The following is a 27932-nucleotide window of genomic DNA, read 5'->3' on the forward strand; positions in this document are numbered from 1 at the left end:
GATCGATTCCAACGGAAACAGATAAAAGAGTGTATCATAGGTAAACATTCTTATGAAACTTATCTCTTATGAATAAAATGGAAAGATCTGGCATATTGACCAAGTATTTTACATCTTACATTATCTTACATATTTCGTGCATTTATTCTTTTAAGAAGTCTGCAAAAAGTTTACTAGTTAAGAGTTTAATAATATACATTTTAAAGAATGTTTTAGAAATATAAATTTAAGAACTGAGAACCAAAATATACCTTTCCGGATGTATTCAATGCGCTGAACTAGAATCCGGACTACCATATTTAAAGGATTTTAAAGATATTTTAACCTAAAAGTGGCAAACTAATATCTAGCTATTGGTTCTTGTGTTTTAAATAGTTTTTTTTTTAATTCTGCTATTTGATAAAACCTAAATTCAGTTTATATAAAAATCTCTTTGATATTTAAAGAAAATATAAATCAAAACGGTTCCTTTAAGACCACAATGTTACAAAATACATTTGCGGCAACTATAGTTTTTGAAATTTGATACACCTTTTACCTGACTCCGCAAACCTATAGGCCTTGAAAATTTCTAGCAGGGTATACTTTCGGTATAGGGCTTCCTCTGTGTGGACCGCCAACATCAATTGGCAGTGACATTGCGGGAAGCTAAGGCATCTTTTCTGGCCCCAAGCCCCACTCTCGCTCTCAGACACACACTCTCTCTCTCTCTCAGTCTCAGTGAGCCAAACTCCCGCTCTCCCGATAAGTGAAACAACTGAAATCGGAACGAAGCAAGCCATGTTGTGTTTACTAGCAGGCTCCAAAAAGACCCCCAAAGGTGAGAGAGCTAGAGAGAGAGAGCGGGAGAGAGTTGCCTGCTCTCTCTTTGGGGCTTGTTCCATTCCGCTTTGCTTTTGGCATCCATCGCAGCACGCGCTTCGCTTTCAATGTTCGTTCGTTCAGCATCGCGTTCGGTCGCACCGTCCCCCCAAAAGGAGCCCCAACGCTTACAGAGGTCTGTCTGCATCTCCGTGAATCGGAATCCCGTGAAATGTCTGCCTGGTTTAAAGCAATTAAAGACAGCTGTAAACGCTTTTCGTTTCAACTTGGCTATATAATGTGTATTACAAATCGCTTGAAATGTTGAGTGCGAGCTAGCGAAAGCGTTGCAGTGCAAGTGCTAAGCGTAAATCTGTACAGAATCGGTGGAAAAAAAAATAAAAAACAAAAAGAAAACAAAACCCCAGCTACAGCAAAAACAACAACAATAAAAAGGCTTTTGTAACGCTTTAACCGAATTTTTGGTCTCATCTCGCGTCGGTATCTGGGGACCAGCTAAAAAAAAGAAACCAGTTTCCCTCCTCTAGGCTCTCGGGCAAAATAAATACGAGGCAAAAAATACTCGTAACAATCTTCAGCGCATCGCATCCATTCTTTAAACTCTGGCCCTGAAGTTTCAGAGTGATTTTTCTTTCAGACGATGAATCACTAAAATGCCTCAGAAGTATATAAAATCTATGCTGCACATCCAGATTCTGCAGGCAGATGTGCTCTATATCTTCACTTTTACTTTATTCGCAAGAAACCATTTTGGCAAGAATTCAAATTCAGTTTCAATTGCAATTCTTCATCGCTCTTCTTCGCTGCACATTCTATAAATATGTACGAATATGTAAATTAGTTGTCGTTGTGCCGGCAACAAAAATACACCAAACAACATGGGAAAAATAGCATAAGAAACTAACAAAAAAAAAAAATAAATAAAGAAAAAGAAAAACAGGTAACCCAAACGAAAGGGAAAATGATGCAGGAAAGGAATGAGACACGGGGAGAAAAATAACTTAAGTTAAAGGTTACTTTATACGTTTAAAATGTTAAGGTTTGAAAAGGTATTTAGGTAAATTTAACTAAAAATAGGAATATACAGTTTTCTAAATAAATAATAATATTCTAAATATTTATATGTATATCTAAATAATTACTGTTCTTACTGTAAAGTAACTTAAGTAAAGAAAAAATTAAGTCAACCTAAGTTCATCAATATCATCAATAATATTATTCCCTAACAATTTCTTTATTGTATAGTCTATTTTAAAAATATTATCTTTAACTAGACTCAGTAATTTTTTTAATTTTAAATGATTATTTGAACTAATTAATGTACAAAATAAATGGTAAACCTTTCTCAATTGATATAAAGAAATTAAAATGTAACTTAAAATCGATCAAACGTAATATGTTATTATATTTATGGTACTATGTTTTTATGTAATGTTAAATTTACCTTTATTCCCTTTTCCTATTTATTAATTTAAATTAATTTTCAATATTTGAATTTCCAAGTTCGTTGGATTAACTTTCAATATTTTAATTTCCCATAACCCCTTTAAAGTTCATTGCAATTTTTTACCGTGTCTCGGGAGTAACCAATTGGGGGCAGCTGCTCCATAGGGAAAAAAGGGAGGATGTGCAAACAAAAACGCTGAATGGAAAACAAATTTTCTGTACTTGTTTTTTTATTTACAGTAGGCGCAAAAAAAAAACGAAAAAGAACCAAAGACGGAACATAACAGAAAAAGTATTCAATTCAATTTGTGGCGGCAAAGTGCAAGCGTTGATCCCCAAAAAGCATTCCTCAGATATAAGACAGCTGCACTCGCTCCCCCCAGTGACTGTGTGTGCCTGTGTGTGTGTGTGTGCCTGTGTGTAAACTTGGAGCGCAATGTAAATAAACAAAAGCGCCAAAGACAACAACAATCGAGGCACTGATTCGAAGAGAAAAGAACCAAGTTTGCACCTTCTTCTACATATTTTTCTTTGATTTTCAAATAGATAAACATAGAGCCCGAGGAGTCGGAGTAGAATCTATCTTCTTTTATTTTTCAGTGATAGGCAAAAGGTGTCAACTGTCGTAACTTACGAGCTGCAGGCGTCGTATATCTAAGGTGCCGTTTAGCTAGATGACACCTGAGTAATATAAAGACTCTGGGAAAAGCTCTATTACACAAGTGCAAGCGGAAATTGCCGTTCATTAGGAAGCATTTGTTCGAAGATGCTGAGTGGAGGCTACGAGGAAGTATCTTGAAGAATTCATAAACCAAATAAGCCCAGAAACGTGCCTGATGTTCATACAAATATGCTGTTCTTATGTGTTGTTTTAAAATATTTATAAATATATTTATAAATTTAAAAAACCAAATATTAGGAAGTATTCAAGACATTTTCACCTTATTTCCTAATAATTAACTTTGCTTCAAGCTATACTTTTTCTTTGTTTTTTAACTATACATATATATTGAAACATAAAGTATAAACAAACAAGTCAAATATATCAAAGTTCAATCATTAACAAAAACAAATCCCATTTTACAACATTTCTTAAGTAATCATAGATCCTAAAGAGCATCTATAAATCAACTATTTGTTCTGCAAATTTTGCTGCCTGCAAATGCATCAGCTTATGGATTATGATCATCAAGCAATTGCAAAACTGTTTGTTTTATGAGTCGGTCATACAAACAAATACACATATAGATGTATATATTTATATGTTTGCGTACGGATGCAGATCGGCAAAGCTATGCCCGCCATTTGCAAACAGCTTTTAATATCAATACTGTACCAAATTTTTGTCGGCTGGTGTGCTGTAACATTATGTACGAATACATCGACTTTTCGTGCCGTACAATTTTTTCGCATTTGCACATTAATTTATTTATATGCATAAACATTTGCATGCTATTCGACTTGGCACACCCTGACCCAACAGAACCCCCCAAAGCCTCCCCACTTCGACCCACTTTACTGGCCGCCTGGCATTGAGTCAGCTTCGAGAAGAGAAAAAAAATTAACACACAGTCGAACTTCCTTAAATTTAACTTATTGAACTTTAAGGCTTAAAGAGAGTTAACTAGGGTTAATGATTTTAGTTTGTAATATAACATTTTGACTAAATCAATTGCAATTAAAATGCTTTCATTTAAATCTCAGAACAGAATATATATATATATATATTTGTATTACAATTAAATTAAAATTTAGTAAATATAAATATTTATCTCTGGCCAGAATTAATTCTAGGGTTCTTAAATCCAAGGGATAGTTGTCAAATATAGAGCTATTAAATATTACATAGTAAACAAGAAAAAAATATAACTTCGAGAAGCTGAAGTTTGTATACTCTTGCAGTTTGACCAGGAAATTGGAATTTTAAATCGATCTTAACTAAGTCAAAAATATATTTATTTTAATTCGGAAAGCTCTCCTTTGTTACTTTCAATTAGGTTTACAAATGTGCAATTAAAAAAAAAATTTTATTTGTATAAATTTCTTACAAAATATTACGTATACGCACATTAAGTATACGTAATAAAATTGCGTTACAGTACTAGGAGATTGGTACAATTTATTTATTATTTTATTATTATCAATTCAATCAACTAATATTAATAAATATAATATAGAAATTTTAGCTTAATAGCTTTATGATTTCTTTTACCCGATATTTGTATATATTGCAATTTGCAAACTTGAGTAGCTAAGCCAAAAAGGCATTAATTTCGATTCAGAAAGCTTTCCTTTGTTAGTTTTAATAAGGTTTACAAATGTGCAATTAAAAATGTACAAATAATTTGAATTTGTATAAATTACTGATAAAATATTACGTATACGTACATTAAGTATACGTATTATATTACGTTCCACTACTAGGAGATTTCGTTTAAAGCTTCTGACTGGCATTTTAAAACCAGTTAGACGAGTTTTTCTAACCCCTTGCATCCCTTATAGTTTGGTTACCTTTAAAATAAGTTTAAATCAAGGCTCAAGTGTTTAATTGAATCCACAAAATTAATCACAATAAATAAATATATTAAAAACATTTGAAAATCAAATATAAATCCCAATTGTACACCTTATAGAATGCATACTGTACCGTGAGAGAGAGAGAGGTACTCGATGTGAGCTGTAAATTAGCCAGCGACAGGCATCGGTAGCAAATGGCGATTTTTCGCATAGAGATCATAATATCTTCAAGATACAACTTATCGGCCGAGAGCAAATTCGTACAACTCGTGGCTTGCATAACGCGCGGCCAAGCGACTGACCAATATTTACCGATCGTTCGAATATTTTCGCCACCCCCCTCGAAAACCCACTCCCCTCCTTCCCCCCTGCAACAATTTGTAGTTGCAAAAAATATAAAATTCGTTTGTAGTTCGCGCGCGCGCTTTTCTTTGCTTTTTGCCCAAGTCAATTAGAAGTTTCCGGTCCACAACGCGTTTCGCATACAAAAGACACCATCAAAGAGACACAGAAAAACGATAAGCGAAATTAAGAAATCATAAAGTCCAAAATAATTATATAAATATTGTAATCGTTTTTGGCGGCCTTTGCGGCTCCCAATTGGGAGCAATACATAAATATATTTGGGGGCTGGCAAATTAATTAAGTACAAACCCAACATATTAATTGCAGTTAACGACCTACCTCCGCACCGAACTCGAAAACCGATAATCAAACGCACAAATCAAAAAGCCAGCAAAAAGCAATCATCATGATCAAAGCGAAAGACTCGACGTGGCTGCTGATCATTTGTCTGTTAATTGGACAACTCTATGGTAAGTCAAGGACTCACTCTAATGACGCATTAAGTCAAAGAACTAATTACAAATAACAAGATCAGATATTGAGCCACCAAAAGTGGTTTTTATTGGAAGCATTCCAAACAGAGGAAATTCCAGGAAAATCTCAGAAGAGATACAGAGAGAGAGAGAGAGTTTTGAGTTGTAGTGAATGTGTAATATTTTTATGAGTACTTGTAAAGATAAGAAAATTGTTAGATTCAAAAGTGCAGCAGAAGAAGCTTTAATAGTATTTAGAAGAGGGTCGTAAAATTAAGAAAATTTGAAATAATATTTGAGTTGGGAAAATATAACTGCTGGTTTGCAAACAGATGCAGGTTTTTTAATAGAAAAAAAGGAAAATACTATAAAATTCCCTATAAAGTCTTTATTTTCCCGTGCCATAATTTATTTTTCAAAAGCTTAATAAGCTTATGAGCTCATTCAGAAAATATAAGGCAATATTGACAGACATTTCCTTATTTTGTATTAGCTTGCTCCCAATATATTTGCTCTTCCTGACTTATTAATTCTTCAAATTAAGAAAAGATAATTTAAAGACCATTTTTAATGACACATTTCCATATAAACCTAAAACTATTTTGGTATAAAGAATTTAAGTTTCCTGTTAAATGATTGTTAATAAAAAGTCTGGAGTAATAGGAAACTACTTTTGGTAAATTCAAATCACTTATTTCCTTAACTCTTTTTATATCTTCAACTTTAATAACCAATTATTAGCCTTAATATTCTTATATTTGTTCAACCAAATATGTATAGTTTATTTAGCATTTTGCATTATTTTACATTTCCTCCTCTGACTAACAAAAAAAATATATAGGGACAGATTTCCTTCCATTCCCTAAAAAGAAAGGAAGTATCAGGAAATGAATGAAATAACTTCCAATGACACATTTACCTAGCACTCTTTATCAGGGCTAGTTCATGGAAATGAGTTCATCATTTATCATTACACTATTCTGCATATATTTCCGTATTGGAAATGCCTGAATATCAATGGAATTATTTGAGGCACACCTCAGTACCTAATCGGGAGTGTACTTAATTGATCCCCTATTACCTCAACTTTTTGATTTCTTTTAATTTCCACAAAATGAACCCTTGGAAGTCAAAGTCTTTCGCGGTTCAATGGGTCTGCGTAAGTTTCCAGAAATTATGAATTACCGAATAATACAACGGCGGGACAGAAATAGGTAATGAGCCAAGTTGCTTTCGCTATCGCGTTCGAGTCACGAACCTTCCCCCACGCACACACACAGGCGCCACGGGAAAGCTTCCAGATACGTTCCAGATATCATGTAGGTGTGAGCCAGGGCCAGAGCCACGTGCGTTTGTAGGGCTCTCTGACGACTGACTGGGCTTATCTTTTGCGTAAACTGAACAGAAACTGAATGTGGGTATAGGTGCCAGTTGGTGCGGCTGGAAAAACAAGCATATCTTATCGCCGAAGAGAGAGAGAGAGGAGCAAACACTTATCTCTACGCTCGGCAAAGTTAAAGTTAAATTTCATTCGCTTTTGGAATTATGGCGCAAATTGCTGATAACGGTTAACATTCCACATTCACATAGCACCGGCACGCACTGGCTTGGAAACTCTTTTTGACTTTCCCAATGGAAACTCAACCAGACTTTTCACCCATCACTTTTCCCGGGTGCCATGTGTTCTGCAATAGGAATACAAAAAAAAAAGACGAGAAAAAAATAGAATAAATAGAATAAATATTTGCTATGCACGAAGCGAAGCGTTGTGCAAAGAATGCCATTTTCATGTTGAATTTTTGCTCGTAAACTTGTTTTTTGCCTGCTGGCTGTTTCACAGAGAGAAATTTTTTGGAAAAGTTGTCCTTAAATTGGAATTGCTTGGGTTTAGGGAAGGATACTGTTTTGTGAAGTGAGAATTTTTTATTTAAGAATTTCTGCTGGTAGACAAAAAGCCTGCATTTAAAAAGATTAAGATCACTATTCGAATAAATGTTATATCAATTATTCCAACGCAAAATATCACAATTGAAATCTAAAAATTGCTAGTGGGTTAAGTATATAATTTAACCAAAGGAACACGAGCGTTACAATGGTAAATGATTTGAAGTTATATTTAAAGGTATCTCATATAAGGAAGTATTAGTATTATGAGTATAAACATATTTAATTTTAAAATTATTTTCTCTAATTAAAACTCTAAATTGACCTAAAAGGAATACCAAACAAGATCCCTATGTAAATATACAGTTTTTTAATTAATTTGTTATTTTAAATGAAAAACCTTATCCCACTTCGATTTCTACCAAAGAAAAACCTCTCTGTGTATGCGAAACGCCTTCTGAATTTCAAGTTATCTGTTGTCCCAGGGCATAGGCCACCACGATGTGTTTTCGCTAGAATATTCCAATATTTATATACTATATGGTTTTTAATTAAAAGTGAATTTCATCCAATTTTAGCCATGAGATAAGGCAATGGATAACCACAAAATAGAACACATACACACATGTGTGGGGGAATTTCTAACTTGGCGTTCTCATATGTCAATAATATTCTAGCTGCTCCAAAATATCCAAGAATGTTTGGCCTACAAACAAAACTTGCCCCAGTCAATTTGTACAATCTTTCATAATACGGCAAACGAGTACGCTCGGTGTGCGATCCAACAAAAATATTTGTTTTCATGTTTTGAATTCTTTTTCCAGTTGCAGAACTCACTTGATAAAGACTTGGCCCTAATGGGAATTCAGTTTATTTACACCGAAAACAGATAGACACTCTCAAGGTTAGACAGTCAGCTCCAGCAGACCCATCCCTTGAGGGATCTAATAAAACAATGTTCCCAGAATTGGCGATTAAGTGTACACTTATGTATATAACTCTATATATATATATATATATATATATGTACGATCTGGATGCATAAAATGCTTAGCTGACTTTTCGGCGGCTCTTTTTTCTCTTGGTGTTTTCCGAACAAACAACGAAATGATCAAATTACGCATACGCCACGTTGGCTTTCCAAAAATAAAGATCGCATAATAAATCAGTGATTTGATCAATCAAAATGCTTTGGACAGAGGCGAGTCCCGAGGGTGCGGAGGGAATGCGTGGTCCCACCCATTGAAGGGGGGAATGAAGGTGGGGAGGGGAATAGAAATCGATTTGCCGATTCAATTGATTTCAATTTAATTTTCCATTTATTATGTGTTTGTATTTTGTCGGCAGTTGCCTCCGTTTATTGTGCGTCTCTATGCAAATTCATGGAATCGAATTATGTATACAGTGGAGTGTCTTTATAACATATTCGTCTCATTGACTTTTGATCCAAAGTCAAGGCTATATAGCTTTATTATACATTTGCTACAAGTGTAAAAAAAAACAGTTGGTTTAATAAATTAATTATATTTTGTATGATTTGAAATGGCTTAGAGACTCTTTACTTTTTTATTTTATTATATTATTTAATACAGATATTTAAAATCTATTAAGGAGGTGTACAAAAGTATGCTACAAAGTTTAGGTAGCAAAGACATGTCCTTTTCTAAGAATTATATTATTGGTAGCATACTTTTAGGCACCATTTGAAGAGATTTAGAACATATCATGTTTATGATAGATAATGTTTTAAGATATATTTTAAAACTGTCTTATCATTAGGATTGAAACAGTTTCAAGTGTTTTAAGATCTCTAGAGAATGTCTTAATATTAAAAGCACAATATACTTCCCGATCTCTAATAATAATCCCAAAATACAACTTAAGATGGTTCAGTGTTTGGAAGATCAACTGTATGCTTTGACCACTGCCCCGATGTTTTTGGAACTCACCCAGTTCTGGGCACTTTTACGACCCCCATCACAATCGGACTTCTCCATCGTCTTGGACATGACATGTCGATTAAGGAATGTTTCCCCACCCAACTCGTCCAAATCTGGATGAGGTTTCCCTTTCGAGTTCTGAGATTTCAACCAAAAAAATAAAAATGCTGTGCATTTAGGATTGGCAAGCGAACAGAGATGCCATCATTTATTTATACACATTTCATTGACTCACCAGACTTGTTGTGCGGCTAGCGAGGATGTGTCGATGTGGGCCATTCTAGATTTGTTTACTTATTGACCTCATAACTCATCCGCGTCTGTATGCGATATCTCATGCGTCTACCGATGCGACCAACAACATCAAATAACGAACAAAATAACAACACTGTGATCATGAATTGGCAATCAAAATGGACTCTATATACTGTCGGTGAATCTTGAACTGAATCTTGAATGGGAGTTATCAATTGTCGGCTGATTTTCCCTGTCCAACCTTGCTGATAATACGACTCGAGTGAAGTACTTACATATATCTAAGGCGCCAGGAAACCTCGTTAATGAGACTTACTAACATAAATACTTACTCGGAATCTGGGACAAAGTAATGAATATATACAATTGCATTCCCTGGAAAGACCGAAAGCAATGAATTTTGTACTTTTACCTAGAAAAAGTTAACTGAACTAACGCAAGAATTCATTTAATGAAACTTAACTATTTAAATATTCATGGCTACTTTTAATTATAACCTAACATTTAACTGGGGTAACTACTCTATAGATACTCTATAGTTTAATGTGACTTTCACCAAGTGGTTTTACCTAATTTACATTTAAAAGTGCCAAGATTTTATAGGATTTTTTAATTCCTGTGTTAAGGAGTGGCAAGGAAAACTCTTAAAGCTTTAAGGGTACTAAAAAACTTGTTTAAAGTTTATTTGTGTATAGTTTTCCAATTAAAAAATACTACAATTTATACTGAGTAACTTTTACTTATAGCTAACTGAAGAATATATATTAAATTTATCCTAAAAGAAGAAAATAATAGGAATCGTCATTAGATACCCTAAACATACTTCCACAAAACTTCTTCCAAAATAGGCTTCAATAAATATAACAAACTTCACAACAATACGCTCTAAAACATAATGCTTGGCAAATTGAAGAGCACACGAAGCAGACACATTTTTAAAAAATAATAAACATCTGCACAGAATTCCCAAGAAGAAAACCCACGCAAAATTTTAACATGACTTCATCTGTCATGGAATGCAAAGTCATCAAAAGTTGGCCCAGAATGGAGGAATGGATGGACTGCGACGACAAATTCCCGACGACATCCCAATGCCAATGCAATACCCACAAATGGCCATTGTGTGTAACATTGAACTCGAGTTTAGAGACAAAAGAAGGAGTGACACGCTCCGGGGGGAGGTCATGGAGAAGAGTCTCTGGATGAGAAGCTGGCGCCGCGACATCCTGACGCCATTGTTCCACTTAAAGCGATTGCACTGAGGGGCACCCAGAGCTGTATCTGGAGCAGGAGCTGAAGATTGGGGGTGTTGTCGCAGGGAGAAATATCCAAACATCCAGCTATCCATCCATTTGGATGAACTTAAGCCGAAGTGGCTGTTGGTTGTTGCCAGGGGGAAGCTGCCTGCTGGAGCTGTTTTTTATATTTTTGCAACCCCCCAACGACATCGATCCAAGGACAACGGAGCTGGCCCAAAGGCACGGAGCGGGGAGGAAGCTGGATGACGCATGCGGCCCCCTTGAATCCCTCAGCTGACTTTCGGCGCTGACCTACTTGCAGCAAACAATTGCGTGGAGTCGGGATGTATCCGTATCCGTAGCCATATCCTTAGCTGTATCTGCATCCAAGGAGTGCAACCTTGACACAGGCCAAAGATTGCAGCTAGATCGTTGCGGTGAAGGTCTCAATGCTGCTCTTGGCCAGCTTTTATATATCTCTTTATTTTGTTGTTGTTTTTACTTCAAAGTGGCCTCAAACCATAAAAGGGGCGTCTGAGCGGATGGCAATTGGATAAGATTGCCGGCTCCTCCGACTTTTGGTCTCAAAGTGCTCACCTTAAAAAGCTTTTATCGACCCGTGATAACGAGTTTAAGCGACTTGCGTAATCCCGGCTATATCCATCATAACCTTATACGATGGCCATGATGGAGTTTGTGACTCACTCAACTTGTCGGCCGTTAGATGTCAAGTGAGGCACATATGGCATGCAAATTGTTATGGCTAATACATAAAATGATTTGCGGCCTCTTAAAATTACTCATACGATTTGCATAAATCCTCCATTGCTGTCGGGAGTAGAGTCATCCGTCTTATGAGGAGAACCAAGTACTTAACAATCCAAAATCCCTTTAGACTGTACCTGTGTTACCTGCTTTTATGGCATGCGTTAATTTACTTACAGCTTAGAAATTGTCTCTTCTCATATCTAGTTTGCTATCTGTGCGTGAGATTAACTGATTATATTTTATGATGTAACGTCAGAGAGAGACAGTTCTAGATTCTTTGAAACTGAACCTGACTAAGAGCAAACATTATTGCTAATCAAGTGCGAGTATCTGCAAATATTCATTGCGATATCTCCCCCTAGTTCCTGTTTTCAAGCTCATTTCCGTTCTCTCGCTTATAAACGAGTTCTTTGTGGCAGAAGCGACCCTTTGATTGGAACCAGAAGTTCCCTGATTTTTATCAGTTCCAATTAAGTCTGGAACCACTTAGAGGGTGAGTCACTCGGATGCACCTTTTTCATAACAAACTTAATGGAAACTAGGCTTGAATGAATACTGCATATTGATCATTTAATTTGTTTATTGTAGCTCTGACTGTGAAAAAATGTGTGTGTGTTTTCTCCATAAGGTTTAAAGGTGCGATTTATAAGCAAATTAAAAATAACACCTGTAGTTTTTATGAGTAATAGGTGTGATCCATAAGATTGACTTTTTCTATTAATATGGTTTTATGACTATCTAGCTGAGAGAAATCTCGTGATAGTTTAGGTAAGGGGTTATTAAACCATAAATATAAAGAGCTGAATTTATGAGAGATATCATTTGTAATGATTTAAATAAAATAATAATGATATACTTCAAACCTTTTCCAGTGCCCAGCCTTGGATCTCCTATAGAAGGAGAACAAACAGACTATCAGGAAGATGACTATGACTATGGTGATCTTGATGATGGAGCCGATGACTCATCCAAGGGTGATGTTCCAGCCACCTTGGATATTACCATGCCACCGCCTTACTTCGAGGAGAACGATCTCAGGATCGAGGCCAAGCCGGGTGAAGATGTGGTCCTCAACTGTGATGCCCGCAATTTCCAGCGTGAGTTTCCAAGACTTAACTTTACCAAAAAAAACCAATTCGAAACTTACAAACTCTCCTCTAATTCAGTGAGCAACGCTGTGATGTGGTACAAAAACAAGACCATTATTGCCAATGGCCAGAATGCCATTGGTCATCGCGTGGAGTGCATGGCCAATAACTCCATCCTACTGAGGGACGCCTCCGCGGAGGACTCCGATGACTATTACTGCGAGATCCTGCCACAGATGGTCCGACAGCACACGACACTGCGGGTGGGCGCCCGGCTGTCGATCCTCTGCGACGATCGCGATGTTACGGATCGCTCGCAGACGTTCAGGCAGGGTGACCACCACAAGCTCGAGTGTCGGACATATCTGCCGGGCGAGAATACCATCAAGTGGTCATTTAATGTATGTTTTTATTCCTCCATTTATCCCTCCCCTATCCACCATTCATCTGTGATCATCCCGAACCTTCCTTCATCCACGTGTCTTGCAGGGTCTTCGCTTGGAATCATCACCCGAGGTCATTAAGAATGGCGTTGTTATATTGGATAATATTGATGAGGAGAATGCTGGGGTGTATCAGTGCCTGGGGGATGATGGCAGTCGTGATCCTCCCCATGGCATGGTCACCGTTGATGTTCAGTACAGTCCCAAGGTGTCCACCCATCGGCATCATGTGAACACCGAAGAGGGTCACACCGCGGAACTGTACTGCAACTATCGGGCTAATCCCATTGGTAGGAGTTACTTCATCAAGGACGGCAAGACCCTGCAGCTCTCCGAGAAGTACTCGCTAAAGGACTCCGCCCACAATGGTCACAATCGCACCACGTTAATCATCAGGGAAGTGGGTAAAGCGGATCTGGGAGAATATTTGTGCCAGGTGGAGAATGCCATTGGTTCGAATGAGGTGAAGGTGCATGTCAGTTACAATCCAGAGACGCCGCAATTCGAGGACATGAAGGTGGAGGGCACCAAGGTGACCATGCACTGGCTGGTGAGGAGTCGTCAGCCGCTCTCTGAGGCCATATTGGATTACCAGCTAACGGGGGTGAGTGAGGGATTTCTGGGGTTAGAAGTAATTATATTTGGGAAAATGAATAATACTTAAGATATGTGTGTTTAAGAACATTGTAAGTCCCTAAAATATGTTTCAAAATGCTTAGTTTTAATCATACTTTTGCAGCATACTTTTAGATGCTTCTCAAACTATATTTAAAGTATCTCTTAGATATTTTCCTAATCATAAAGTAATCTTTAGTCTTCTGAAAGATGGAAATATTTGACTTTTTAGCTCCAATTAATCCCCAATCTTTCCTCTATGTAGTCCTACACTTGGAGCACAGTCTCAGTGCTCCAGACACATCGCCACAATCACACCGAGGGCATCTGGAAGATCACACATCAACTGGACCTGCCACGACGCGGCCTGTGGCATGCTCGTGTGAAGGCAAAGAACACCCATGGTTGGTCCAATTTCTCGCCGGATCATGATTTCCAAATCGAGGATGATGATGGTGAGTCATATTTACGGAACTCCCATGTACTCAAGCTACATACATATATCTTTATTCCGATAGAATCAATTGTTGCTCCCGATATGGATCTACCGCCGGAGCAGATTATGCAGGCGGGCATTGGCATCCCCCGAGGAGGAGCTGCATCAGCCATAAGGCAGCTACCCCTGATGACTCTTGGATGCGGAGTGCTCCTGGCCTCGCTCCTGCTGCGCCTCCGCCACTAAAGCCTCTAAGAAGAAGGGGAAGTGTATATACGTTTTTCCGGATTACGCGACCGCAAAGAATAGGAAACGATGAGAAACTAAAGTATTCTAATTATACAAAATGCTAATGCGCGCGCCTGCTAGCTTGGGTCAATGTTAATGTTAATGCTAAAGTACACACACGCTGGAGCGATCACCACTAAAACATTTGTGCCAAGCCAGGGAATTTGGACCGCAACGAGGAGGAGAAAGAGGATGAGTGATAGAAGAACGGCAATTAAAGTTAATTTAGTTTAGTTAAAGTTTAAAGTTAAAGTTTGATGAATTGACATTGCAACGAGCCGAAAGAGAATGTGAAAATTTTTTTTAATTAGGACACAAAAACTGCGACGATCGGTTTAAAACCGCCCAAAAAAAAAAAAGAAGAAAAGAAATTGGAAACCTTTTTTGATTAACCTTAGCTATAATATTTATTTGTTTTATATGTATGCATGTGAAAGTTGGCAAGACGAAGAGAGAGAGAGCATCCTTGTTACCTGAAACGGAAACGGAAACATAAATAGGGCTCGAGTCGCTTCCGGGTAACGATCTAGTGACTTTTTAGGATTTGCAATACTTACACAATATTTTTGTACAGCCAAGCGTACTTAATGTACTGGTTAGTGTAGTGGGAGTATCAATGGGAAGTTGGGAAGAGATCTGTCAAAGGGCACGCGAATTATTTTATATACACTAGACCAAAGCTTAGAAATACACATGAGGTAAACAGCACCACACCATACATATGAAACCTACTTTTACGAAACTACGCCACATCAAGTTGGAAACGGAAACGGAAACAAAAACTGGACAAATCAGGGGAGCGGGAAGGTAATTTGGGATATACACATACACTACTTACTATATATGCTAGAGGGTTTTGTCATTGATTCTGCTACAATACCTGATGAAGAATATCGCCATAACATGCTGACCATATAATCCAATTGTGAGTGTAGGTATATATATTTTATATATATTTTATTTAAGAATCATATAACATTAGAGCTGATCAATAAACGTGCCAATTGAAGCAATCAAGCGAATCTTATTGCTCAAAATCAAATGATAAAGAAATGATAAACATCAAATAAAAACAAAATAAAAGTTCCATAAACAAAGTTTTGACGAGGACCTGATTTCGAATGCCGACCTTTAAGCATATACATATATACAGAATCATATATATATATATATATAACGATATACTTAAAAGCCAGTGTCTTACATGAATATTGTCATTTTCGTTGAGTCCATGGATAAGCTAAAACACAAATATAAATAAACTAAACGAAGAAATTCAAGAGTTTTCCTATTGGTCTCGAAATAGATTTCGGGTTTTGTATACTTTGGTTCCTTTTTTTATTTAATAAATAAAGTTGATTTCGCGTGTCTTTACAAAATACAAAAAATTTACAATCAACAGAGACTTGAATTACTCGATTTCCTTTTGAGAAGATTGGAAAAAGTATATGGCTTAATACTAAACTAAACTAATGTTTGATGATCCCCAGCAGTACTAGCAACGTCCATCCAAGGAGCAAACTGCTGCTAGCAGATCCTGATCCTGCCGTGGAAGTTGAACTCTCCGGCGCAATGGCATCCAGGGAATGTTCAGCAATCGAGACCTTTGTGTAGACCACGGAATTTGAGGGAACTGCCAGGCAATGATAGATCCCAGCATCCTTTGGACTGGCCTTCAGAATGATCAGATCGTTATTGGAGTCCAGCTCGAAATTGGACAGAAGCAGGCTCTTGCCATTGGCAATGATATTCTCGCCGAAATACCAAAGGATCACGCTCTTTGCCAGCACTAGAGGGGATAATTATTCATAATTAGAATGGTTTTGAGGTGGTATATAGTTTCAAGGACTCACCATTGCTGTCCAAATCGCATTTCAGGACCAAATCCTCGCCTCGTATACCCGTTGCCGTTAGAGTTTTGTTGACTTTCTCACTGGGACTTGCAGGACTTGTGGCCTTGGTCTGTGGAGAGGGCGCACTATCATCATCATCATAGGTAAAATCATCATTTTGCATCTCTTCATCGGTTAAATCTTGGGGAAAGGATAACACTGCAAAGGAAAAATACGAATTTAATAAGAATATAGGTTTTTTATGTTAACTTTGCTTAACCTTTCCTTATAAAATCTTTAAAGTGCTTACTTTAAGTATCTATTTAAACAAACTTTGTTTGGTTCTAAGAAGATCATTTAATTAGCTCTTAATGCTCCCTATCTAGCACATTAAAGTTTATCTATAGCTTTAAGAGATCTTCTGTAATCATGGACCATCGGATTGTTTATAATACCCATTCCCCCCCAGGGGGTCACATCAGCCACCACATTTAGTCGTTGGGTTAATTAAAGAAAATTAAATGGAAATCGAAACCATGGCAAGCTGCTGCTGCTTTTGTTATTAATGTTGTTGCTTTAGCAGTGTGCATTAGGCCATCATAACTGTCTGTAACTGTATTTGTGTTAGTTTTTGTCTTTATCATTTTCGCAGCTCAAATTCATCAAGGAAATTTTATGGTAGAGGGAGAGACGTGGGTCGACGAGGGGACAGCTGCACAGATGATGGGTTAAATTAAAAGGCTGGCAATTCGCATTCACAGTTTTCCTGTTCGTTCTTCGGTTCTCCACAGAATACACAGAGAAAAATTAGCATTAAGCTTCGTTTATTTTAATAAAAGTAAAGGTATTTTAATAAATAAGAGAGAACCAAGATAGAAAGCGCACTTAAGTTTGGAATTTGATTATGAAAATCATTCATAACTAAGTCAAAAATTGATTAATTTAACCTGAAGATGCTAAAGTGATACCCTGTATTTTTGTTTATTTAATTTTTAGTCTTTATCAAAATACTAATTAAATATATTATCTTTTCAAGTGTACTTAGTATACTCATGTGCATGTGTACAAACATATTTTGTGGAAAACATTTTCGGTGAAATGGGGTCACATGAAAACCGAAAATTAAAATGAGCGAATGGAGAAAAATAGAGGGAAAACAACAGTGCCTAACCCAACACCAACACTCCTCCCCCTCGGCTATCCCTCCCTCCCCCTTTCCCTCTCACTCTCACTCCCGCGGGGTTCTACCTCCCTCCCTGCCTCTCACCCAACCTCCTGGCCACTTGGGCGAGATCGCCGCACCCACATGTGACGTGCTGACGGAAAGGAAAACTATACCAACGCCAGAGAGGAGAGAGGAGAGCGGAGAGAGCGAGGAGAGGGGCAACGCATTGGGCCACTTTTTTTTTTTTTGGTGGTGTCACCGATGGACACACACACGCCGGAATTGAAAGCATTTCACAACAATGTCCATTTTCATAGTGCCAACTGCAACACGCATACACGTCAACAGCCAAATGCACTGTAAACAACTCAGGGGAGGTTCTAAGAAAGTTCAAATTATTAGGGAAATTAGGGGAATTATTCAACAAATGATCAAGAAATGGAAAGAAAGGTAATAGAGAAAAGGTAAAGTTAAGAAAAGTTAGCTAAAGATAATAATAATATTAATAATCTAGATTTTGGAACTATTTTTGATATATGAAGTACAAAATTATAAACAATATATATAATTTATGTATATTAACTTAAATAAAAACAAGTTCGAAATATAATAATTTGGATAATGCAAGTCCTTTTATACTTCTTCTTTATTTCTTCAAGGTATCCTTATAGATGCTTATATATTTTGTATATAATTCTATATAGAATATAGTTAATATAATAATAATATTTTATATATAATGCTATATAAAATATGGTATACTCTAAAACTTTTACCGGCCTTTGATGACAACTGTCTAATATGTACAGAGCATAAAAAAGCTGAATATAAAAAACAATCCCATTATAATCATTTCAACCATCATAAACTTATCTTAAATTTATGTAAAAAAATACTTAAGTGTTTCTAGTATCAACATTTTCAGCTTAATTCCCCCTCATATTATTCTTTTAGTGTACAAAATAAAACACCGCACACACCCTCGAAAAATAGGGGACAGTTTAGGTCGGATGATTGTGAAAAGTTTAAATTTACATTTTGTACATTTGCTTTGGCCGCTTGTTTCTATGAGTGTTATGGCCAGTTTTCTATTGTTTGCTCAGTGTTGCGTGCTAAAATAAAAAAAAGAAACAAAATTTTGGACAATACAACAATTCCCCGTGGGCTTCCAACTCGAATTCCGATTCCGTTTTCGATTCTACAATTCCTGCCAAAAGGAAAATGATCTTTCCCCTCTCACTTATTTTTCAAGAATTAAGTCCACAAAAAAATGCACATTCACTCACGCGCATTCGCTCTTTGTCGTAAACTTAAGCCATAAAAGAAATTTATTCTTGTATTTACATTGAACCAAAAGCCAACTGAATTTATGTTGAATGTTTTCCGCCCCACAAAAAAATAAAATAAAATATAAAAGAAGATGCCATTGAACTGGGAAGATAAGGCCAGTAAAGCTAACACAACAATTGCAATGAAAGTTTATTTTATTTGCAGATTTTTTTCCAGTACAATCGAATGGGTTTTCTTTTATTTTTTTGGGGAAGGAAATACAAAGTACAAATACAAATAAACATTTTAAAATGAGACGAAGTGGATTGTTTTGTATATGTTTCTGATTGTTGTATAAAAACTTAAGATCCCTATGGGATCTAAAATATATTTGCAATGGGAATAATTAGTGTTAGGGGGATTCTAAAACAGGAAATATAAATATACAAAAATATTTGTTCCATCTAAAAATATTATTTAATGAAAATGTATACATAGATATTGCTATGAAAAGATTAAACCATTTAAGACCTTCATTTATAATTCCATTAATTTCAATCTTCCTTTGAACCTCTAATTTTGGGTTCACATCCTCCCGAAAAAAAACGATCTTAACCCTGGATTATGTACGCTTTCGTGTTCTCTTTATCTCTGAGGAGAGATAAAATTTCCCCCTATAACTTCCCTTAACCCTTGTTCCTGGCCCAGTTTAATTGCTACTCAGAATTAGACCGACAACAATTTATCATAACCATGATTCTGGAAATAAAAGATAGAGCGATGGAAATGCATTTTTCAGCTAATAACCCAAAAGCCACAGGCCAAAGTTAAGTCGAACTATGTATATAGTGCCAGTCACTCCCCTTCTGCCGCTCATTTACCTTTCCCCCTCTGAGCCCATAGTTTTGGGAATCATTCAAGTGCAGCACTTTTGTTGTTGGTTTTTACTACCTGTGATAAGGCCCCGGGAGGAAATTAAGAGCCCAGGCCAGAGAGAGAGAGAGATAGAGAGATGGAGAGAGGGAGGGAGGTAGCTCTCTGATCTCTGATCTCCTTTCCGAATGGTTTTCAGGTTTGTCCAGCCGGGTTGGCTTTGTTCATCCCCTCCTCTAAGCCAAACACTTAAAGAAATTCAGTATACATTTCTCTTTTAGAAATTTCTGGGTTAAATAAAAAATATTATTTTTATTTCACAAATGAGATTTCCATTTATATCAGAAATATGTATATTATATGTGGATATTTCTTACTAAATGACAAATATAAATAAATTAACTATATTTGTCTGTTTACAAGTACAATTTTAAACCAGAAATCATTAAAAAAAAAGGAATTTCTATAATTGTATATCATATAAAATTTTAAATTATAAATCTCTTTGAATCCAATATATTATTTATAATGTCTTAAATTGCTTAACTTTCATGGATTTTAGGTATGAAAAAAATCCAACAGTATTATTTATAAGACTTCAAACTTTTAAGGATTGTAACAAATTCTAAAAATATTAAGATAAACCCCTTTACAATATCTTATAAATATTCTAATTTTCCCATTATTTTTCCAACCTGAATTGCAATTTACCCCTCATTTTCCCCGAGTGTAGTACGTGTCTGACCAGTCACCGCTTTCTAGAGGAGAAAAGACCTGGCCAAGGGACCGTCTCTTTGCGTTATATGAGCCGAAAATTGTTTGTGCGTCGACACTGGAGGATGAGGAGTTGGAGTTGGAGGAGATGATGGCTTTGTGCCTGTGCCTCTGCCTGCGCCAGTCTGGGTGAGTATCCGTGTCCATGTGTGGCAGATAGAGACATGAGGCGAAGCGGATAATGATAATGGCATTCGGGTTCTGTGAAAGCGATCAGGTTACGGCCATGGAGGACCACGGATCGAGAACCTCATAAAGTGACTACCTACGCACACCGGGACCGAGGGCACTTTAAAAATTGAAATTGGCCAGGAGCAATGCCCACGGAGGGGGAGGAACACACTCAGGACACTCAGGAGCAGATGTGCGGCATTGACAGATGCCGAAAATAGCAAAATTATTCGCAAATCGTGTGCCGGTCTATGGAAGAAGGGATTGCAGACCACAAAACTCATTTGGCAGCTGCCATTCTCTGGCTAAAAACTAATTGAGAGGATTTTAAAAAATTGGTACCACAAAATATGCAAATGCCTTTCAATCATTTGAACCACACATTAACCTAATCGATTTATTTCCATTTTCTCATTCGCTTGATCCCCCAAATGTGAGCTGCGGCATCAAGTGGCCGCAATAAATTTCGATTTTCTATGATTCAAATAGATTCTAGAAGCACTCACTGCACTTTCTTCATACGCGTTTCCCAAAAACAGAGAACATTGATTTCACTTAAACGATTTTCCCCTCAATCGGGGTCGGTAGAATTTTTCCCCACTGGGATGGATGGCTGCACGTGTCGGCGGCAAGTGCCATGGATTTGGGTTCGGAATTGGATATGGAATTGTGCGGGCATAGTGCCAGTAGTTGGTTGAATGGATGGCCATATGCTATATAGTCGAGGCGCGACTTTGACTACGCCCAGTGCATATTAAGAGGCTTCGGGGGCAGGGTTCTTATGTGCTTCTCCTAATTAATATGCGGCACTCCTTTCTAGTTCTTCCCTAACCATCGATCCATCTATCCCAATGCCTACCTCCTCCATTCCCCTATTAACTGCTTGGGTTCATTACGATTTGGGTTTCAAGTCAAAGTTTCAATTGGAATTTTAGCACGCAGCAGAGAACATCATGAACAATATGCCGTTAAGAATTTGTTAACAACAAAAAGAAATCCAAAAAAATAAATACTTGCTAATAAGTGTGAGGAAGGCAGTTTGGACATTTATTGCTAGTAAAGCATTTTTTAAATTTTAAAATCTAAAAAAAGCAAGTAACTGTTGAAAATTGCAATGTTTAAAGTTGTTTTCAAATCACAAGCCTTAAATCAATTTTTAAAGGTTGCAAAAAAACGTAAATAAAATAAGACAGACTTTGAAGGTTTTTAAAATACTATGTTGCAACTTTGAAATCAATTAGTTAAGCTTAGTAAAACATAACATAAAAATTATAAGATTTAGAAGCTATTATAGAATTTCTCAAGTATGAATTCTTTTGCCTAGACATCATTATTGATATATTATATATTTAAAGTTATTATACAGTTTTTCTAAGAATAAATTATGTTGTCTAGACATCATAAATTACTTTTTATATATGTTTTTTAAATGTGTTATAGAGTTTTTCAAGTATGAATTCTTAAAAATGCATTTGAAACTTATTAAATTCTTTATAAACAACCTGTTTATTTGTCATTTGAAAGAAAAAATAAATAATGTATAAGTGTTTTTAGTTTACTCATAAGTTTATCAGTTATTTTAGGTAGAGTTTTATATAAGTTAAAGCTAGGAAATCATTTAAAATCAGACTCCTAGAATACAAATAAGTCTAGAAGAATATTTAGGATACTGTTTTATAACAATCTTGGAAAAATGTATCAATTCGTCTAGGCTATAAACTAAAGACTTCTTTATATTCGATGATCTTAAGCATTCTTAACATAAGCTCTCAAGATAACACATTCCACAGATTAATCTGAAATCGCGGCATTCCAAAGCTGCAAAAATGCAAATATTCTAGCTTGATCGGGTGCCTTTGAGTATATATACTCGATCAGCACTTCTTTTAATCTTGATGATGGCTCGTAAATTCTGGAAATACTCAAATATAAAGTCCAAGCTGAAGAAGCATCTGCGGCTTTTTAACTTTGACTTCTGCCTGCCACTGAATCACCAGTTGGCTTCTCCATTATCGTGCCGATGATCAGCGGTTTGATGTGCATGTACAGAGTCATGTACAAGTAAGCTATATAGGCATTATGTATTGTATATATATATATATATATATATATGTATATATGGATGTACATATCGTGCCCCACTTGAATGGTGCTGCAGCAAACCGCACCCGCTTGAAATGCCCGCACTCCGCGAGACGGACAACAACTCATTCAGCGGCAGGCAATTCGCCAGCGACGCTAAGTAAATTGATTCTTTAATTGTCGAGAATTGGTTACGAGTTGGCTTAACTCGCTCTTGCCGGCACAGAGAGAGGGTCTCCTCCTCTGGTGTACCCCCGATATATCCCCGATGTGCCCACCCACTCCACAAAGCCCCCATCTGTGCAGTAGTGCAAGCGAATCGAGCGAGTATATGAATGCCATGCCATGGTATGGCATACAGACAGATCGAATGAGTCACCATGGTCCAAAATAAATACCCGGGGTACTTCGTTGAGCAGGAATTTCTGCACAGACAAGGGCAGGGCCCTCGCAATATGCCACTCCCACCTCAGCTCCCTATTGGTAGGTTTATACAATATCAAGATCGAGAAATCAATTCACGAAAAGAGGGATCATGAATGGGACAACAAACAAAACTGTGGAATTTCAACCTGTGACTTTGTTAAGTATCTTTTTTTTTAAATGTATAAAACAGGTCAACAAAAATGAAACAAATTATAGAACCCCCAAAATGGAATATACCTCATCGAAGACATTTGATTTTCTAAACTGGAATCCAATTCAAAAAATCCCTTGTACCTCTGGTTTTTGAGATAATTGAATTCAAAAGTGGGGTACATTTAAGGTTCTGCAACTTTAATAGAGATTTTTATTTTGAAAACGCTCTTTACAGCAGCTGAAAGGACACTTATTGCCTTTCAAAAACAGTTTTTCGAAATTGGAAAAATCTTTATTGCTCTCTGAGACTTTGAGAAAATGTATATTCCCTTGTTGGTTCTAAAGTTTGCTAGTCTATGTTATCTTTAAGAATTCATGTATAGAAAAATACCTTTAAATACATGATTTCCTTTCGCATAAACTGAGTACACATATATGTTATGCCACCTTCTCTCCCTCGCATTTCGAGCCAAATGAAATCTTTTTTATGCTTCTCGCTTCTTCGCCATATTCGCGGTCATTTGATGCCTTCTTTTTTCTGGGCTATGGTTCTGGTTCTGGTTCTGGTTTGGTCTTTTCCCGGGCACTTCAATTCGCACCACAACATTCCATGAAATTCAATCCCCAATGCGGAAAAAAGCGAGGGAAAACAAGGCACTCCTTCAAAAAATAAAAATACCCAAAAAAAAAAGCAGAAAGAATTTGTTCTCAAAAATCGGGACACTTGGAAAATCTGCTGAGTAGGAAAGTTTTTAAGAATTGCTTGTAAAATGTAGAAACAAGGAATTCAAATTTCAAAGCATTTTTAAGTTATTCGACTCTTGGGGTACATAAGATACAAAATGTCAGAATGTCTCAAGAAAAGGCCAACAAAGTTATACACAAACTTATAAAGAAGCTAAATGTATGTCTATATAGAAAATTCGTTGGGAAAAACCTGTTTAACTTGGAATTAAGTGGAGATTTTTGTCTCCGATTTGTCTGCTGAAGATATAGAAAAGATAAATACTTGGCTTAGTCTTTATATGTTTAGTGTAATCTTAAAGTTTAGTTTACTTTGTTTTACTTTGGCGCTATTTTATAGTTTGATTGTGATATTAATATATAAAATACAAATCAAGAAAATACCTTTTGATAAATTTAAAAATATGTCATTGAATAAATAAATAATATATTTCATATTAAAGCAAGATATTTTTTACATAACTTTTTATATTGTCTGAGTATCACAAATCCCCACAGATTTCAATAGAGAAACTGTCAACGTCATTCACATATTACCTTCATGTTCAATTAGACATTACTAAGATACCTGTTTGTATCAAGAAATCAAGCATTTAAAGCATTGCAAAATCTGCAATGTTAATTGACGTTTAAGGAATTTGCAATAGCGTCATAACAGACAGACTAAACACCGTATTTTTCTCTCAGTGTTTAGACTTGTTGTTTACCCATGTCAAGCGCAGTCGGACATCTTTGGAATATTAAGTAAATATGTTAAATATATGGACTGAGCAAACATAAATTCCTGGCGGATCAGAGAGGAAACTGCCTTTCATATATGAGTATGTATATATTGGTATATATAAAAAACAAGCCCACCAATTCGCAATCCAATCAATCCTGATGATAATCTTATTGTTTATGGATTGGGGTAGGCAAACAAAATGCGGAAAAAGGGGTTCCAGGTGATCACACCAAGACACCAATAGTGTTCTCACGCTACTTCGACACGCTTCTTTAGGGGAATCCCTGACTACCTAGCGGTGAGTTGAGGGGCTAATTAATACCAGGACCCCGAATCGAAATCCGAATCCGATACCCAACCCTCCTCTGGGTGCTCCTATTGATCATGGGTTTGTTTTTGCTCATTTCCTGGCCGCTGGGACAATGGTAAATATCTGGAATAATTAACAGCCGTAACCAAGTTGGAATCACAAATGGCAAAAAGCAGCAGCAGCAGCAGAGCCGCCGCCACTCCCCTCCCTCAAAACATTTCCTACCAATATCATCGTCTGAATGAGCTGAGGAGGAAAACTCGTATGCCATTCATCGAACGTGATAAATAACTGAATTAATGTGACGGCCTTTAGACAATAAATTATTCAGTTTACTGTTTGAAGTCATTCGCTGTAAGAAAGTGCAAAAATTACCAAGTAATAAAAACATTAAGATACACTATCCATACAGTAAGAGAGTGAAGAAATGCGGAAATCCCTGGCATATATTTAGCATAATGTCATCAGAGACAAGATCTGATAATGAATCACTATGCAAAAAAGGGGGCTAATGGGAATCCTAATCGCTCATCATCATTTCAATGATTCATTTCGTTCATAAAAATCCCCCAAAATTCCATTCTAATTTGCATAAATAAATTATATAAGAAAAACTAGTCACTTGGTTATATATTTCGTTTTGTGTTTCAGCATATGAAAGATCATATTTTTGAACTCAAACATATTTCAAGTTATAATTGGATTTTATATATATGAAAGATTGTGCAAAATGCTTGTGAAAGAAAATATTTAAAAGAAAATCATGGGTTAATAACGAAAAGGAATTTAAAGTATGATATTTCTTAACTCGAATTATAAATATTTTAAATTACTAAAAACAAAATCATAACGTAGATGTAACATTTTAGTGTTACAATGACTATTGCTAATTATATATTTATTTATTTCCAGTGCATCAATCATGCTGGGATCGAATGTAGGTCAAAATTGGTTGGAAACATTCCAGCCCCACGGCATTATCATCCCAATGGACTGACGCCCAACAATCACATCGATTTATAGTAAATTCCTGGACTGCACTTAACAAATCCCAGTCCGAATCTGATCTATTGCGATTAGTGTCGAGACTGATTTGATTTTATTTTGTATTTTGTATTTTTTGGGGTCGCCCTCTTACCAATTCGATTAGATTATTTTACAATTGCATCAGGCTTAACCCCAGAAGGCACTTACCCGTGGAGCAGCCCACGATCAGTAGGAGTCCGGCAATTAGCAGCGATCTTTTGGACATCATTATTTTTTTATTTTTTAAGTATATTTTGTATAACTTTAATTATGATGAGTGCACTCTTCGCCGGTCTGAGCTTAATTAGGTATCCAATACGCAGCGTTTTGGGCTTTTGTTCGATGATATTTCGAAATCGATGTCGCACAGTGCAACGATTGATTTCTGGTGACCTTTTCGATTTTTTCGAAAAAATTATTGCCGCGTAATTATGTTGACATTAAAGCGTTCCAATTTCCGGCCAGCACTGTCAGCACCTTTTCTCCAGAGGGGGAAATTGCTATTGTTATTGATTGGAAACTATTCTTCTGGATCTCGGTTATGCACACACCACACAAGATCACCGGGGGAGAAAGATATATTATATTTTTCAAATCTCGTTTCGAATATATATAACCGTCTGTTCGGGTCAACGTCGGGAAGAGAAGTGAACGTTGGTTTTTAAACACTATATTGGTATAATGCTTGGTTCAGCCAGTCTTGTCAAAGAGAGTCGGGGAGCGTAAGAGAGTGCAAGCGCCTGCGAAGAGCGAGAATTAAGAGCGCGTCGACTATGTGGCGCGAAATAATTTTATTTAAAAACATTATTTTCACAAAAAGGGGGTTGTATTTTTAGAAAGAAAGCATTTCCTGGCCATCAAGTATGAGTAAACGGATGTGGACCACTGAAAGTGTGGATTGTGCCTAGAAAAACTATGGCAAGAGGTAAGGGAAATGCGAATTTGTACTTTTTTCGCTAAATGAAAATAAGTTAAAATTGTAATGATAATAAAAATATGGGCAAAAGAACCATATTTACTAGTATATAAAATTAATCAATGATAATAACAATACTTTTTTCATTATTGAATGAGAAATTCAAGTTCATTTAATAAATAAATGTTTTTCTATTTTAAAAACTATAGAAAAAGTATCGAGATTTTCTTTGAAATTTTATTTTCTTTTTTTTTATTCTTATTTTTTTATTAAAAATCAATCTATTGATACTTAAGCAGGGCAAATATAGTAATACATTAGATCAAAATTGTAAAAATATAGAAAATATATTACTTTTTAATAACTTAAACACATTAAATAAAGTTTTAAAGATTTATTGACAATTCACAATCTCCAGAATCTCAAGTCGTTGCTGAAAGCACTTATTTGTTTAGAATGGTTTTATAAAATCAAAAATGATTACTAATTTTATACAGTACAAGTATAGTAAATAATTATATTAAAATATTGATACAAAATGTATAATTTAAAATGGTTTTATAACTTTGTTTCTCAGGCACCATTTATATGTTATTTATTATTTATGAGTTCCTATATAAATATTTATATAGTTAATATATGTGCAATTTTCCAAATTGCCCATCTACAAACACAAGATTTTACTTAACTCTTTCAAATTGAAAAATAATACTAATAATTGGCTGAACTGCTTTTACGAAAGCCCCAATTAATACACAATTAAGTAACGAAATGCAATTTAATTATTCCACATGCTTGCGCTAAATTCCTGCAATTGCTTAACAGCACATGTCCATGGATTCTCCACTTTGAACCCCTTTTTCCTCCCCTTTCAATATTCTTTTTCTTGAAGAACACTACTTGCAGTTG

The 27932-nt window shown here is 36.1% G+C and overlaps 2 protein-coding genes across 2 annotated transcripts; one reads left to right on the forward strand and one right to left on the reverse strand.

Annotated features, from left to right (window-relative positions):
* Positions 1-870: 870 nt before the first annotated feature.
* Positions 871-16217, forward strand: LOC110176480 (roundabout homolog 1). The gene is made up of 7 exons (XM_020942848.2): positions 871-997; positions 5458-5600; positions 12561-12785; positions 12855-13177; positions 13266-13823; positions 14100-14289; positions 14353-16217. Exons 2-7 carry the CDS (start codon positions 5537-5539, stop codon positions 14514-14516), a joined length of 1524 nt encoding a protein of 507 aa, XP_020798507.2. The 5' UTR covers positions 871-997; positions 5458-5536; the 3' UTR covers positions 14517-16217.
* Positions 15873-26585, reverse strand: babos (immunoglobulin domain-containing protein babos). Its single transcript, XM_020942861.2, has 3 exons — positions 26276-26585; positions 16412-16609; positions 15873-16347 (listed from the first exon to the last, which is right to left on the reverse strand). The coding sequence occupies exons 1-3, from the start codon at positions 26334-26336 to the stop codon at positions 16028-16030; spliced, it is 579 nt and encodes a 192-aa protein (XP_020798520.2). The 5' UTR covers positions 26337-26585; the 3' UTR covers positions 15873-16027.
* Positions 26586-27932: the final 1347 nt, after the last annotated feature.

Source organism: Drosophila serrata, unplaced genomic scaffold, assembly GCF_035046125.1.
Source record: "Drosophila serrata isolate PLE 108 unplaced genomic scaffold, ASM3504612v1 contig_184, whole genome shotgun sequence".
In the NCBI taxonomy this organism is placed as follows: domain Eukaryota; kingdom Metazoa; phylum Arthropoda; class Insecta; order Diptera; family Drosophilidae; genus Drosophila; species Drosophila serrata.